The following is a 16,752-nucleotide window of genomic DNA, read 5'->3' as shown; positions in this document are numbered from 1 at the left end:
TGTCAGCCTAAGTCTGGAAATCATCCAGGTCTTGCTGCATTTGGACATGGACCGCTTCAGTATTTGGGGAGTCATGAATGGTGCTGAACATTGTGCAATCATCAGCAAATATCCCAACTTCTGACCTTGCGGTGGAAGGAAGGTCATTGATGAAGCAACTGAGGATGGTTGGGCTGAGGACATGATCCTGAGGAACCCCTGCAGTGATGTCCTGGAGCTGAGATGACTGGCCTCAAACAACCACAACCATCTTCCTTTGTGCTGGCATGACACCAACCAGTGGAGAGTTTTCCCACTGATTCTCATTGACTCCATAAGACCATAAGACATAGGAGCAGAAATTAGGCCATTTAGGCCATTCGGCCCATCGAGTCTGCTCCGACATTCAATCATGTCTGATAAGTTTCTCAACCCCATTCTCCCGCCTTCTCCCCGTAACCTTTGATCCCCTTACCAATCAAGAACCTATCTATCTCCGTCTTAAATACACTCAATGACCTGGCCTCCACAGCCTTCTGTGGCAATGAATTCCATAGACTCACCACTCTCTGGCTAAAGAAGTTTCTCCTCATCTCTGTTCTAAAAGGTCTTCCCTGAGGCTGTGCCCTCAGGTCCTAGTCTCTCCTACTAATGGAAACATCTTCCCCACGTCCACTCTATCCAGGCCTTTCAGTATTCTGTAAGTTTCAATCAGATACCTCCTCATCTTTCTAAACTCCATCGAGTATAGACCCAGAGTCCTCAAACGTTCCTCATATGGTAAGCCTTTCATTCCTGGGATCATTCTCGTGAACCTCCTCTGGACCCTCTCCAGGGCCAGCACATCCTTCCTGAGATACAGGGCCCAAAATTGCTCACAATATTCTAAATGTGGTCTGACCAGAGCCTTATAAAGCCTCAGCAGCACATCCCTGCTTTTATATTCTAGTCCTCTCGAAATAAATGCCAACATTGCATTTGCCTTCCTAACTACCGACTCAACCTGCAAGTTAACCTTAAGAGAATCCTGGACTAGGACTCCCAAGTCCCTTTGCACTCCAGATTTATGAATTCTCTCCCCATTTAGAAAATAGTCTATGCCTCTATTCTTCCTACCAAAGTGCATGACCTCACACTTCCCCACGTTGTATTTCATCTGCCACTTCTTTGCCCATTCTCCTAACCTGTCCAAATCCTTCTGCAGCCTCTCCGCCTCCTCAATACTACCTGTCCCTCCACCTATCTTTGGATCATCTACAAACTTAGCCAGGATGCCCTCAGTTCCTTCATCTAGATCATTAATGTATAAAGTGAAAAGTTGTGGTCCCTACACTGACCCCTGCGGAACTCCACTAGTCACCGGCCGCCATCCTGAGAAGGACCCCCTTTTCCCCACTTTCTGCCTCCTGCCAGACAGCCAATCTTCTATCCATGCTAGTACCTTGCCTCTAACACCATGGGCTCTTATCTTACTGAGCAGCCGCCTGTGCGGCACCTTGTCAAAGGCCTTCTGGAAGTCCAAGTAGATAACATCTATTGGCTCTCCTTTGTCTAACCTACTCGTTACCTCCTCAAAGGATTCTAACAGATTTGTCAGGCATGACCTCCCCTTGATGAAACCATGCTGACTTTGCCATATTTTACCATGAACTTCCAAGTATTCTGAAATCTCATCCTTAATAATGGACCCTAAAATCTAAGATCACCACTAACGCCTCCCCTATCTCTTTAGCTATTTCCTACAGAACTCTGGGGTGTAATCCATCTGGTCCAGATGATTTATCCACCTTCAGACCTTTCAGTTTTCCTAGCACCTTCTCCTTGGTAATGGCCACCATACTCACCTCTGCCCCCCGACTCTCTTGAACTTTGGGGGTGTTACTCGTGTCTTCCACCGTGAAGACTGACGCAAAGTACCTATTCAGTTCCTATTTAATAGGAATATTCAGAATTATGTGGGGTTTTGATAGAGTACATAATGAGAAACGATTTCCACTGGAAAGAGGGCTGGCAGTCGGAGGACACAGATTAAAGAACTTTGACAAAAAAAAAATGTGGAGATGATGAAAATTTCTTTTAAACGGCAAGGTGCTATGACCTGGAATGTACTGCCTGAAAGAGTAATGGAAGCAGGTGCAGTTGTAACTTTCAAAAGAAAGTTGGATGCATACTTGAAACTGAGAAGTTTAGAGGGCTGTGAGGAATGGCATTTTTCAAAGAGCCAGCACTGGCACAATGGGGCAAATGGCCTCCTCCTGTGCTACATGGTTCGATTTGATAAATAATTTCATGGTGTATAAGTTCAAACATTCTCTATATATTTGGATAGTATGAAAGATGTAAAACCTTGTAAATATTTTGCTCACTAAAGGAATATTTTTTGTGCGGTAAGTTTAAATGTTTTATTGGTGACGTCGTTGGCAGCTGTTCATAGGCCATTTTAGAGCATCTTGGAGCCATTTTAATGGAGCGCTACTTAGATTTTATCTGTAAGCGCTTAACTTGCATACTTGGTTAAGAAAGTACAAGAACTTATCATTTGGTAGAATGGATATCATTGCTTTTTCATAATCTAGTTGATTAATTTATTTTAAAATTGAATGTATATACATCATTTTGAGGCAAAAAACTAAAAACATTTTAGAAGTGAACTGTATTGCATAGTGGATCATCCACTCGGCACTTCTGGCTGAATATTGTAGCAAATGCTTCAGCCTTATCTTTTACACTGATGTCCTGGGTTCCCCCATCATTGAGGAAGGGCATATTTGTGGAGCCTCCTCCTCCATTGAGTTGTTTAATTGTCCACTACTATTCACAATCGGATGTGGCAGGACTGCAGACCTTAGATCTGATCCGTTGGTTGTGGGATAGCTTAGCTCTATCACTTGCTGCTTATGCTGTTTGGCACGCAAGTAGTCCTGTGCTGCAGCTTCATCAGCTTGACGTCTTATTTTTAGGTATGCCTGATGCTGCTCCTGGCATTCCCTCCTGCACTCTTCATTGAACCAAGGTTGATCCCCTGGTTTGATGGTAATGGTAGAGTGGAGGATATGCCAGGCCATGAGGTTACAGGTGGTGTTCGAGTACAATTCTGCTGTTGCTGATGGCCCACAGCGCTTCATGGATGCCCAGTCTCGAGTTGCTAGATCTGTTTGAAATCTATCCCATTTAGCACAGTGGTAGTGCCACACAACACTATGGAGGGTATCCTCAACGTGAAGGCGGGACTTCGTCTCCACAACAACTGTGCGGTGGTCACTCCCACCAATACTGTCATGCATGAGGCAGGCAGGTTGGTGAGGAGGTCGTCAAGTATGTTTTTCCCCTTGTTGGTTTCCTTGCCATCTGCCGCAGACCCAGTCTAGCAGCTATGTCCTTTAGGACTCGGCCAGCAGTGGTGCTACCGAACCACTCTTGGTGACGGACATTATAGTCCCCCACCCAGAGTACATTCTGCGCCCTTGCCACCCTCAGTGCTTTCTCCAAGTGGTGTTCAACATGGAGGAGCACTGATTATCAGCTGAGACAGGGCCGTACATGGGAATCAGTAGGAGATTTCCTTGCTCATGTTTGACCTGATGCCATGAGACTTCATGGGGTCCGGAGTCGATGTTGAGGGCTCCCAGGGCAATTCCCTCCTAACTGTATACCATTGTGCCACCACCTCTGCTGGGGGTCTGTCCTGTCGGTAGGACAGGGCAAACCCAGGGATGGTGATGGTGGTGCCTGGGGCATTATCTGTAAGATATGATTGCATGAGGATGACTATGTCAGGCTGTTGCTTGACTAGTCTGTGAGACAGCTCTCCCAATTTTGGCACGAGCTCCCAACTGATAGTAAGGAGGACTTTGCAGGGTCCATGGGGCTGTGTTTGCCGTAGTCATTTCCGATGCCTAGGTCAATGCCAGGTGGTCAGTCTGATTTCATTCCTTTTTTGAGACTTGGTAGTGATTTGATACAACTGAGTGGCTTGTCAGGCCATTTCAGAGGATCTTTAATACTCAACCACATTGCTGTGGGTCTGGAGTCACATGTAGGCCAGACCAGGTAAGGACAGCAGATTTCCTTCCCTAAAGGGCATTAGTGAACCAGGTGGGTTTTTACAACAATCAACAGTGGTTTCATGGTCATCATTAGACTTTTAATTCCAGATTTTTATTGAATTCAAATTCTACCATCTGCCGTAGCAGGATTCCTACTGCACTATAGGTCTCTATTTTACCCTGGAGTGTTAAGCGCAAAATCTTTACACCCACCTCTTGCAGTAAGACCTCCAAAGAGAATTCAGTTACACACTTGTTCAGTTTGAAAAAATAAATTTAAGATATTTGTGGCCTCTCTTTTGGTAATGCTGAAAACAGTCACCACAATGTGACCACTTAAATTTAATTGACAGCTGTTATGATTAGATTTATGGAAAAAAAAACTTGGATTTATACAGCACCTTTCATAATCACTGGACATCCCAATACCAATGAAGTACATCTAAAGTATAGTCACTCTTGTAATATAGAAAACACAGCAGCCAATTTCTGCATACCAGGCTGCCACAAGCAACAATGTGATAATGAACAGATAATCTGTTTGTGTGATGCTGATGAAAGGATAAATATTGGCCAGGACATGGGGATAACTCCCCTGATCGTCTTCAAAATAGTGCACTAGGATCTTTCACATCCACCTGAGGGGACAGGATGGGCTTTGGTTTAACATCTCATCCAAAAGATGGCACTTCCAACAGTGTAGCACTCTCTCAATACTACACTGCAGTGTCAGCTTTTGATTTTTATATTTGTACAATTCTTTTTTCCTAACATAAAACAAAACCCTAGGAACCAGGGCCAATTTGGGGTGGCCATTCATCACGTACAGCTAATTAGGGCTAACTTCAGGAAATCAAAAAGTTAGCAAACGCTCAATTTATTGTATTCCTGTCATGCCACTTCCACCAATGAAGCAGAAACGTTCTCCTACAATTATCAAAATGGCAACCATAATATAGATCAACGTCATTTATGGTCAAGGGCAGGGGATTTTTGAAATTTCACAGTAGCAATTTTAAAAAGTCATACCAAACTAGAGAAAAAGAAAAAGAATTATATGAGCAACTTTCATGTTGCCCAAATAATTGAAATTAGGGAGCATTTTCCTCCACATAGGGTAGTGTAACTCAAACTCATTCCCTCAAAAGGCAGAATCAATCGAAATTATCATCAAGGATGAAATCGACAGATTCCTGTTAAGTAAGAGTATCCAAGATTATCAAGAAATGCTGAGTAAATTGAATTGAGCTACAGGTCAGCCGTAATCTAAGATAATGGCAGGACAGGTTCAAGAAGGTGAATGGTCTACTTTCATTCTAATGTTTCTAATAAAGCATTTACCCTGTCTCTCAATTGGGATATAAAATAATGCAGTTATCTGGAAGTAAGGAAAGAAATATACAACAGTTCTTCCACATTCCTTTCCCCAATGTGTTAGGGAATATTAACCAAGTATTTAATGTTTGAAAAATTAACTCTGGACTCATATGATATATTAAACTTGACAAGTTTAAAAATCTTATATTTGCATTCTTTAGCTATGGTCACAATGAGCTTTGCATCTGGCCTCTGATGAAATTCTAAAAATAAAGACGACATACAATATTGCTTGCAACACTCTTGGGTATTTTGTTCATACTCCAAATGTCCACATCAACAAAGTTTGCAAATAATTATAAAACTCTTCCAAAATGCTTTTTGACTAAATCATTAGGCTTCAGGCTATTGCTCCATCATCGTTAATCAGAAGAAAATGGAATACACCCAAGATGACTGCTTACTCTGTCATACGCAGCAACAGCAGAAATATTAATGACTAGTTCAGAACTAGTTACAAATTGAAGAAATCATTGAGCAACTTTAAAGATGTGTGTATTATCACATAAATATTCCATGCCATTATAATTTATCAACTGGTTACTCAAGACTCCATTTGGTGACACACACATTGCAGTCTTCAACCCTGAAAGGCAAATGATGCTATTAATGCAGTTTAATGGAAAGGCTGTAAATTATAGCAAATACAAACACATTTAGCAAGCAAACGGAATGAATTGACATTGCAAGAACTTCTGGAAAAAGCAACTGAATATAGAAATAAAGGTAAATGTCTTCCATTATTTGCACGCTTTTTCAACTTTACTTGGGGAATATTTCTACAAAAATAGTTTCATGTTTCACTGGTAGAAACAATGCAAACATACATAATACACAGAAGTATATGCATGGCATAGCTATTTACACATTTTCTTGTTTGGAAGTCTTTGGAACCATAGATAGTAGCTGCTCTATTAAGAAATATAATATTGCCATGAAGCAGAGCAACCCTGGGATTAGGGAGAGTTTTAGAAACCAGCAAAGGATGACCAAAAATTTGATTAAGAGGGAGGAAAAAAAGAGAGTAAATAGTACATGTGACAGAATCTGTGGGTTAAAGCTTGTACTTTTTGAGACAGGCCCTAACTCAAAGGGGAGCCCGAGGAAGGAAGCTGATCCTGTAGTTGCTAAGGAAATTAAGATTGAACCTGGTTAAAATCATATAAAAGGGCACAGAGGGCCCTCAGATCTCAGTAATAGGTGTTGAGTCCAGTGGTGTAGTACAGGCAGGCTGAAGACAGAGGCTAGAGCCAGAAGATGAGAATAAGGAAAGAGATAGTTGTTGTGATTGTTTCTGTTACTTGAAGATAACATTGGTGGATCTACACCATCTAGACCAAGTTGAGGAGATCCTGCAGTTTTTGCTATTTATGATGAAGACTGTGCCCATGGAACTCAAGTTGGTTGTGCACAGTTGGGGATCAGACTACATGCTAGAAGATGAAGAGCTGAACTTCTTTGCAAGGAAGACAGAGTCTTTAAAGGAGTTTTTGACTGAGTTTGATGACCTATACGCTGGCTACTCTGCTGAGCCAATTCGTAAGATCTGTCTCAATTGTTTCCAGCATTTAATGAGTAGTTTACAGTATATATTGCACCGCAATTTGCCTGTTAATTCATGTTTAACCAACGTTGACTTCGGGTTTTAGAGTATGGAAGATTAAGGTAGTATTTACTGTTTACTTTGTTGACTCTTTTATAGTAAAAATTTTTCTGTTTTAAACTAGAATCTTACAGCTTGACTCTTTTAGTAAATAACTGAGATTTCAGATTTCTTTTACTTTTAAAACTTGTCTCTTCTGAGATCATAGCACAAGTAATATAAAAACAGCTTGTAAGGACTTCTGCAAGTAGGTAAAAGGGAAGAACGAGGAGCAAAAGTAAGCATGGGTTCCTATGAGGCTGGGGCAGGAGAAACTATATAGAGAATAAGGAAATGGCAGAAACGTTAGACAAATAATTTGTATCTATCTTTGCATCTGCCCTCACAGTAGAAGACACAAAGAACAGTAGGGAATCAAAGATCTCATAACAGTGAGGAACTTAAAAGTAATTAATATTAGTAAAAGAAAAGTCCTGGAGAAATTAATGAGACTAAACGCTAACAAATCACCTGGACCTGACAAACTGCATCCCAAGTTTTAAAAGAGATGGCTACAGCAATAGTAGATGCCCTCATTGTGATTTTCCAAAATTCCCTTTAATCAGGGTCAGTCCCAGTGGATTGAAAGGTAGCAAATGTAACACTGCTATTCAAGAAAGAAGGGGGAGCGAAAACAGGGAACTGCAAGCCAGCGCGCCTGATACTAGTCATCATGAGCATGCTGGAATTCATTATTCAGGAAGTGCTAACAGATCACTTAGGAAATCACAATATGATTAGGCAGAGTCAACATGGCTCTATGAAAGGGAAATCGTGCTTTTTTTGAAGATGTAACTAGCTGGACAGATAAAGGGGAGCCAGAGGATATAGTATACTTGGATATTCGAAAGGCTTTCAATAAAGTGCCACACAAAAGATTGCTACTCAAGATAAAGTACTCATGGTGTTGGGGTAATATATTAGCATGGATAGAGGATTGGTTAACGGAGAGAAAACAGAGACTAGGAATTTAGCAAGTCACTTTCGGGTTAGCAGGCTGATCATAATGGGGTGCAACACAGATCAGTGCTGGCGCTTCAGCTATTTACAAACTATATTGCTGACGTAGAGGAAGTGACCGAATGTAATGTATTCAATTTTGCGGATGCTACAATGTTAGATGGGCAAGTAAACTGTAAGAAGGATACAAAGAGTCTGCAAAGGGACCTAGGTCAGTTGATTGAGTGGGCAAGAGGTGACAGATGGAGTGGAAAATTTGAGTTTATTCACTTTGGTAAGAATAGAAAAATTGAATATTTTTTAAATGGTGAGAAACTATTAAGTGATTTGGGTGTTATTGAACATAAAACACAAAGCTAACATGCAGGTGCATAAAGCAATTAGGAAGGTAAACAGTATGTTGGCCTTTATTGCAAGGGGATTGGAGTACAAGAATAAGGATGTAATTTTGAAACTGCGCAGGGATTCAGCGAGACCCCACCTGGAGTACCGTGTAAAGTTTTAGTTTCCATACCTAAAGAAGGATGTACTCGGCCTTAAGAGTTGGTGCAACAAAGGTTCACTAGATTGATTCTTGGGATGCAAGGGTTGTCGCAGAAGAGATTGAGGATTAGGGCCTGTACACACTGGAGTGTCAATGAGGAATAAATTCATTGAAACAGCTAAGATTCTGAGACACCTTAAAAGGGTACATGCTAAGAGCCTGATTCCCCTGCTCAGAGTCCAGAAGGAAGGAGCGTATTCTAAGGATAAAGTTCGATCATTGGGGGACCCAAACATGAAGAAATTTCTTCACTCAAACAGTTGTGAAAATTTGTAATTTTCTATCTCCGAGGGCTGTGGATGATTAATCATTGAATACATTCAAAGCCAAAATTGTTACATTTTTGAACTTTAAGGGAATCAAGAGATACAGCATTGGGTGGGAAAGTGGAGGTGAGATCGAAGGTCAGCCATGACCTGAATGAATAATGAAGCAGGCTTGAGGGGCTTTATGACCAACTCCTGATGCTATTTGTTATGTCCCTATGTTCTATCATCAAGGATGAAAATCAAATTTCTGACTGAATTATGTGATTCTATTGGATTTAATATGCAAATGCTTAACTAAGATTTTTACACATCACTAAATTGCTTCTAATGACACTGATCAGTGCGAGTTCATCAAATTGGAAATATAAAGCACAACAGTAAAGCATTCAAGTATATTAGGTATAAAACAGTGCAATGAGGGATTGTTCAACAAGAAGATAGCATTGGGAAGTGGTGACAATTGAAAGGTACTTCAATAGCTATAAAGTACATTGATAAGATAGTGAAGAAAACAAATGAAATGATTTCCTTTATTGGACGAGGTATTGAATACAAAAGCAGGGATGTATTGCTGGAACTGTATGAAATGCTGGTTAGACCGCAGCTGGAATTTTGTGTACAGGCTGGTTGCCACATTACAGGAAAGACATAATTGCTCTGGAAAGCGCAGAGGAGATTTACAAAAATGTTTCCAGGGCTTGGAAATTTCAACTATGAGGAAAGATTGGATAGGCTAGGGTTGTTTTCCTTAGAACAGAGGAGGGTGAGGGGTGACTTAATTGAAATGTACAAGATTATTAGGGCCCAAAATAGAATAGTCAAGAAAGTCCCGTTTCCCCTAGCGGAGGTGTCAATTATCAGGGGGCATAGATTTAAGGTGCTTGGTAGGGGAATTAGAGGAGACATGAGGAAAGATTTATTCACCCAGAGGGTGGTAGGTGTCTGGAATTTGTTGCTTGGTTTGGTGATGGAGGCAGAAACCCTGAACTCTTTTAAAAGGTACCTGGGTCAGCACATGAAGTGCTGTAACTTGTAAGGCTACGGACCAGGTGCTGGAAAGTAGGAATAGAATGGACAGCTAGTTTTTATTTTTCTTTTATTTTCCAGCTGGCACAGACACGATGGGCTGAATGGCCTCATTCTGTGCTGTAACTTTTCTATGGTTCTAAAGCACTTCTGGATGTCCTAGTTGTGAAAGGTATAATAAAAATACAACTTATTTCTACTAAATGCATCCAAGATCACACAGTAAATAGTAAATAAAGATACAAAATAAAAAATTTTCATTTATAAAATCACTCAAAACCTCAAAGAACTTCACATATAATTTCAGAACTTTCCTATTATAATGAAATGAAACATTTTGCTGAGGAATGCACTTTGTGGTATCAAGTTTCATTCTTATTTGAGCACTTTTTCAGACATCTGAAAATGCCCCATCAAACATTGAGTAGCAGCTATATTTAAAGCAGATCGTGTAAATATACACAAAATATAGTCATTCTGAAATAGGTTTTGTATCTAAAGATTTAAATGTAGAGTTGTAGGATTATAGACTATATGGCTACAGATTTTCTTCTGTTTTGCAACAAGTCCATACTAACCACAGGGTGTCTATTGGCCAAACAGTCAACAAGGTCCAGTCACATTCAGAGGACTAATTCCAGAAAAATGTACAACACTGCAATATTAGCCTCTGTTCCCTTACCACCTGTACTCCCAGGTGGCTCATACCCTTCTCAGATCTCCTGCTGGTTTCAGTTCTTCTTTGTTGTTAGTTCCCTCCCAAGTCCACGAGTGATGTAGTAGTAGATATCCTAGTTTCTTATAACCAATTAATTTCAAAGACATACCATTAAATAAAGTATTGACATTCTCTGAGCAAAATAAACGTGGAGCCTCACATGGGGGACTCTCAGTGGTAAAAAAAACCCATCCCCAGCTTAAAAAAAAATCTATTACATTTAAAGAATACCAAGATAGGAGTTAAATTAGTAGAATCCAGCTTTACAGTTAAGACATAGGAACATAGTCACATAGGAGTGGGAGGTCATTCAGATTTTCAAGCCTGTTCCACCATTCAATAAGATCATCGCTGATCTGGTTGTGGTCTCAACTTCATTTTCCTGTCTGCCTCCCCAGCACCACACCCCATAACCCTAGACCCCCTCATCTATCAAAAATCTGTCTGACTCTGCCTTGAATAAATTCAATGACCCAGCTTCCACTGCTCTCTGGGAGTTAGAATGAAATTCTAGTTCTATAACACTCAAAAGTAGCTACTATTCTACATTTACTATTCAGCTAGTAGGTGTTTAGATACCATTTCCACTTTCATCCTCTTTGTCACTATGTACCCCTGTAGGCAAGGACTTTGGATTTCTCCACATCTGTCAACTATCAGGCAAAATATGAACCAATACCAAGATGAGTGCTCCTCTACTAGAACTGAAAACACACCAACAGAAAATAGTGCCATTAAAATGTCAATCAAGTGGCAATTTAAAATCAGACTGCGAAAATCAAATTTAATACGCTTCACTCAAGCTACATTTGGACTTCCCATTAATTGCGCTTGATAAAATGAATTACTGATTTATTCTTAAGTTTTTAATGCTTTTACCTAATGCAAGTTTTAACAAATATTTTTGTCCAAAAATATTTAATCACTGGAAGTATGTGTCAGGTTCCATTCTCATATGCCAATGAAAAAGTTCAGGTTACTTAACTAACAAATGATATGGCCCATTCCAAGTCATCAGGAAGGCTACATACAGAGTATGCTTACAAACAAGCAAATTTTTTTTTTATTACTACCCTTGTGTCCGTTTTTTACTTGTCAGTGGAAATTTTGTTACTTCGGACAAACAAGTCCAACAACTGATCTCCAACACGGTCCTCATTGATATCCATTCATTTATATTTTGTTTAAGTGCAATGTTGTAACTATGAGTAGGTCAGTTTAGTATATTTTTAAATACAATTAACTGTAATGATACCTAACTTCTGTCCTTGGTGTTATCAACTTACACCATAATATTACATGCTGCTCACATTCTCATATAAAATTGAACTTCAAAACTAATACTTTTCATCAAAATATTATTTCCATTCCAAAATAGCTAGAAGCATGGGGTTCAATCCCTGGTCCAGCAGGGATGGATTCGGGCCCTGCCTCCTTGCCCTCCCTGTGGAGGAGATCGAGGTGTTGTGGGTTGGACCTGCCTTTGGGCAGAGAGCTCAAGAAGAGAGTAACTAGAAGACATAGGTTCGGGAGAACCCTGAAATACTTATGCTTAACTAATATTTGCTTAAAATTAATTCAAGAAAAACCCAACTTCCAGTTATGAAATGCAAAATGAGAGCTTATGTACTTACCAATTCTATTCCCTGTGGAAAAGGTGCATCATCCCAATCCTTTTGTGGAAAACGCTGAATTATCTTCCCTGAACCTTCAACAGATCCTGAAGGAAAAGAAATTAACATTACTGAAAATGTATTACCACTTAATAGGGAGAAAATGTGCTAATGAAATCACTAAAAATCACTACCAGTCATAATCAATACTTCAATCACCTTTATTCGTTCCTTAATGATTTACAATCCTGCCATTAGTTACCAATTTATTGTACATGCCAAAAAAATTCAACTAATAATAGTTGGTAGCAGAAAGGTAACCTTAGCCAATGCAATAGCCAGTAGATCTCCTATAATGTTGCTCACAGCAAATCAAATGTTATGCTGCTGCAAGGCAAGGTACTTTGATATAGAAGTTTCAACAGAATGTATAGGGGTACACATATACACAAAGAATTTAGGGAAGAATCTCCAAGAGATACCCACAAAAAAATAAGCATTTTTGGGTAGCTCCTGTAAAACAAAAAAAAAGTATTTACATTACCAACAAATGCACTTGTTCCGTTAGTATCACAGATAACTAATAAATCTCACAATGGGAGCTCCTTTACTGACCATTTGTTTAGCATGTTGGCTTTTACCATGAAACCCAAACATTGAAAAAAGCCTAAACTAATTTTCATCTTTCCTTCTTCACAAAATACCTCTAAATATCAGCAACTTCCCAAGGCTTTTCAACAACACCTCCCAAACCCACAACCTCTATTAGTTAGGACAAACGCAGCAGGACAATGGGAAGACCATTACCTCCAAATTTCTCTGAGTCAGATACCATCTTGACTTAGATATAAATTGCGATTCTTTCACTGTTGCTATATCAATATCATGAAATTCCCTTCCCAATAGTACTGCGGGAGTACATTCACCACATGTCAGCAGCAGTTTATGAAGATCCACCACCATCTCTCAAGGGCAACCAAGGATGAGCAAGAAATACCAACCTTGCCAGTGACACCCTCTAAACTAGAAATGTTCAGTAGTATTGGATGGGTTTTTGTTCTTGTGAATACTTTTTTCTCCAAATAAAATTCCTGATGCAATATGTTGGTTCTGTATGTATTTATTGACCAGGCGCAATGATATGACAGAAATGAAGGCACTGGTATGTTTAGATTGAGCGCAGTCCTAAAGATTGTGAAATACCAGGGACTGATGTTGTAAAGGACTCCTGGTGTAGGGGGTATAGGGAAAGTTTACTCAAAACTCTTGTCAATGACTACTGTCAAAGGGATCTTGCAACTGGCAGGATTGGTGGGCCTTGCTCTTCCTAGTCATCCTCTGTGTCTTCCAGTTCCTCAAGCTCCTCTACATCTTTCTCTGTAGGTGGGTCTGATCCTTTTGCAGGGCAAAGTTATGGCGCATGGAGCTCAACAACAATTTTTTACTCTCTGGGGCCTGTACATCAGGGCACCTCCAAAGTTATCCAGACAATGGAACAAATGATTTGCTCAGTCAGGGTTTGAGTGGAAGAATGGCTTTACTTGTATCATCTCATTGCATCATCTGTATGCTGACAGATATAATGGGCTACACATGCAGGGGCTAGCCCTTCTCTCCAACTAGCCAGCCAATGGTCTAGATGGAATACGGGTACTTGAGAATGTGCACTAGCATTATGACAATTACCAGAACAATGGTCTATTGGTCTCTATGGGGATCGTAACAAATTGGGGCCCGTCCGGGATCTCAAAACCATAGGTGAAAGTGGGTTCATGGAAATTTCCAGCATTTTAACAAACAAGATTTCACGTATACTTTTGCTGTATTCGGTGGGAATCACCATGACTACCTTTAATGCTCAGATCTTTCTGGAGCAATGGATTTATCTCTGGATGCCTTGAAACAGTTGAAAACAGACACCTGAAGGCTGTAGCAGAGGAATTGATGGTTGACTTAAAATCAGGTGCTAGGAAGCAGAGATCATTATGGAATTGGTTTCTCACTTGAAGCTTGAGGAGGAGGAGGACTTTCCTATTAGTGATCAAGTCAAACTAGCAAAAATTGAATTAGAAGGGGATGGAACTGCAAACAGAAGGACAAGAGAAAAAGACCTAAAATAAACTGGAATTAGAACAAGAAAAAAGACTTGAATTCGTAAGAGAAATGAAAAAGAACTTGAATTTGAGGGAAAGAGTAAGGAAAGAGACAGAATTAGAATTGGAAAAAGAAAAGCTCAAAGCAATTGCAAGGGAAATCTATGCCATTAAGACATTAAGACTGTCATGAACCTAGGTAAGGAAATTCTGCACGAGTGTGCCGATAGGGTGTTAACCCTATCGGGGAACTTGAGCTGGAATAAGGCTGCCCATGAAGCAAATCAAGGGCCGAATTCATTGAGGGAAAAAGTGAGAGCTCCTACGTAGGGACCAAGGTGGAAAGACTGTGAGATTTCATGTGGTGCCACATTTGTGCGGGAAGTGATGTGAGTGCTTGTAATTACATAAGGCATATCTTTGTTGTATCAGCTATTAAAAGTGAAATTAATCTTTTTGAGTGAAATACCATTCATCACTTAATGTATGCTTAATTTTATGTTCAATTTGCGTTCGACTTCCATGGCTTCACTCCTCCCATCTCTGTAGCCTCCCTCCAACCCAACAACCCTCCTAGGTATCCGCACTCCACAAATTCTGGCTTCTTGAGAATTCCCAATTTTAATTGCACTCAACATTGGCAGCCAAAGCCCTAAGGTCTGGAATTCCCACCCTAACCCTCTCCACCACTCTTTCCTCCTTTAAGGCACACATACCTCTTAGATCACCTGCCCCAATAACTCCATGCATGGCTGTGACAAATTTTGTTTGACAATGCTGCTGAGAAGTACCTTGGGATGTTTTAGGTGCTTTATAAATACAACTTGTTGTGTTGCTGAACCAAGGTTTGATGCAAATTTAACATAACTTCTCCACTTTTAATTTATTTCCCTCTAGAAGCAGGCCCAAGTACTTGGTTTGCTTTTTCAAAATGCCCTTCTTAACCTTCATTACTACTTTAAATTATTATTTACTTGTACTCCCAGATCCCTCTATTCCTCTGCCTCATTTAGACTATTTTCTAAGTATTACATGGGCTCTTCATTTCCATTACTAAAATGCAATAACTCATACTTAGGCGATGGCGTAGTGGTATTGTCAGGGTAATACTCTGGGCACCCGGGTTCGAATCTCGCCACAGCAGATGGTGGAATTTGAATTCAATAAAAATCTGGAATTAAAAATCTGATTTTGACCATGGAACCATTGTCGATTGTTGTAAAAACCCATCTGGTTCACTAATGTCCGTTGGGGAAGGAAATCTGTCGTCCTCACCTGGTCTAGCCTACATGTGACTCCAGACCCACAGGAATGTGGGTTGACTTATAAAATGCCATTAAGCAAGCCACTCAGTTGTAACAAACCGCTACAAAGTCACAGAAAAGTAATGAAACTGGACGGACCACCTGGCATGGACCTAGGCACCGGAAACGACAATGGCAATCTTAGCCCTGTCAACCCTGCAAAGTCCTCCTTACTAACATCAGGGGGCTAGTGCCAAAAGATTGGGAGAGCTGTCTCACAGACTAGTCAAGCAACAGCCTGACATTGTCATACTCACAGAATCATACCACCATTGCCATCCCTGGTAGGACAGGCCCAGCAGAGGTGGAGGCACACTGGTATATATTCAGGAGGGAGTTGCCCTGGGAATCCTGAACATCGACTCCAGACTCCATGAAGTCTTATGGCATGTCAAATACGGGCAAGGAAATTTCCTGCTGATTACACCTACCGCCCTCCCTCAGCAAATGAATCAGTGCTCCTCCATGTTGAACAGCACTTGGAGAAAGCACTGAGAGTGGCAAGGGTGCAGAATGTACTCTGGGTGGCCAACTTCAATGTCCGTCACCAAGAGTGGGTCGGTAGCACCACCACTGACCAAGCTGGACGATTCCTAAATGACATAACTGCTAGACTGGGCCTGTGGCAGGTGGTCAGGGAACCAACAAGAGGGGAAAACATACTTCAGCTCATCCTTACAAAACTACCTGCCGCCGATGCATCTGTCCATGACAGTATCGGTAGAAGTGACCAACGCACAGCCATTTTGGAGAAGAAGTCCCACCTTCCCAATGAGGATACCCTCCATTGTGTTGTGTGGCACTACCACCATGCTAAATGGGATAGATTTCGAACAGGTCTAGCAACTCAAGACTGGGCATCCATGAGGCGCTATGGGCCATCAGCAGCAGCAGAATTGTACTCAAACACAATCTGTATGCTCAGGCTTATCCCCCACTCCACCATTACCATCAAGCCAGGGGTTCAACCTTGGTTCAATGAAGAGTGCAGGAGGGCATGCCAGGAGCAGAACCAGGCAAACCTAAAAATGAGGTGTCAACCTGGTGAAGCTATAACACAGGGCTACTTGCATGCCAAACAGCATAAGCAGCAAGTGATAGACAGAGTTATGCGATCCCACAACCAATGCATCAGATCGAAGCTCTGCAGTCCTGTCACATCCAGTTGTGAATGGTGGTGG

At 40.8% G+C, this 16,752-nt stretch overlaps 1 protein-coding gene across 1 annotated transcript in view; it reads right to left on the bottom strand.

Annotated features, from left to right (window-relative positions):
- Positions 1-16,752, bottom strand: part of sbf2 (SET binding factor 2) — a 669,356-nt gene that overhangs the window by 557,741 nt on the left and 94,863 nt on the right. The window contains exon 2 of the mRNA XM_078549182.1: positions 12,196-12,281. Within this exon, the coding sequence (XP_078405308.1) occupies positions 12,196-12,281 (86 nt within the window). The remainder of the gene's footprint in view (positions 1-12,195; positions 12,282-16,752) is intronic.

The sequence above is a fragment of the Cetorhinus maximus genome, chromosome 9 (assembly GCF_964194155.1).
Source record: "Cetorhinus maximus chromosome 9, sCetMax3.hap1.1, whole genome shotgun sequence".
Lineage (NCBI taxonomy): Eukaryota > Metazoa > Chordata > Chondrichthyes > Lamniformes > Cetorhinidae > Cetorhinus > Cetorhinus maximus.
The sequence above is the reverse complement of the archived record's forward strand: the minus strand, read 5'-3'. Positions and strand labels throughout refer to the sequence as shown.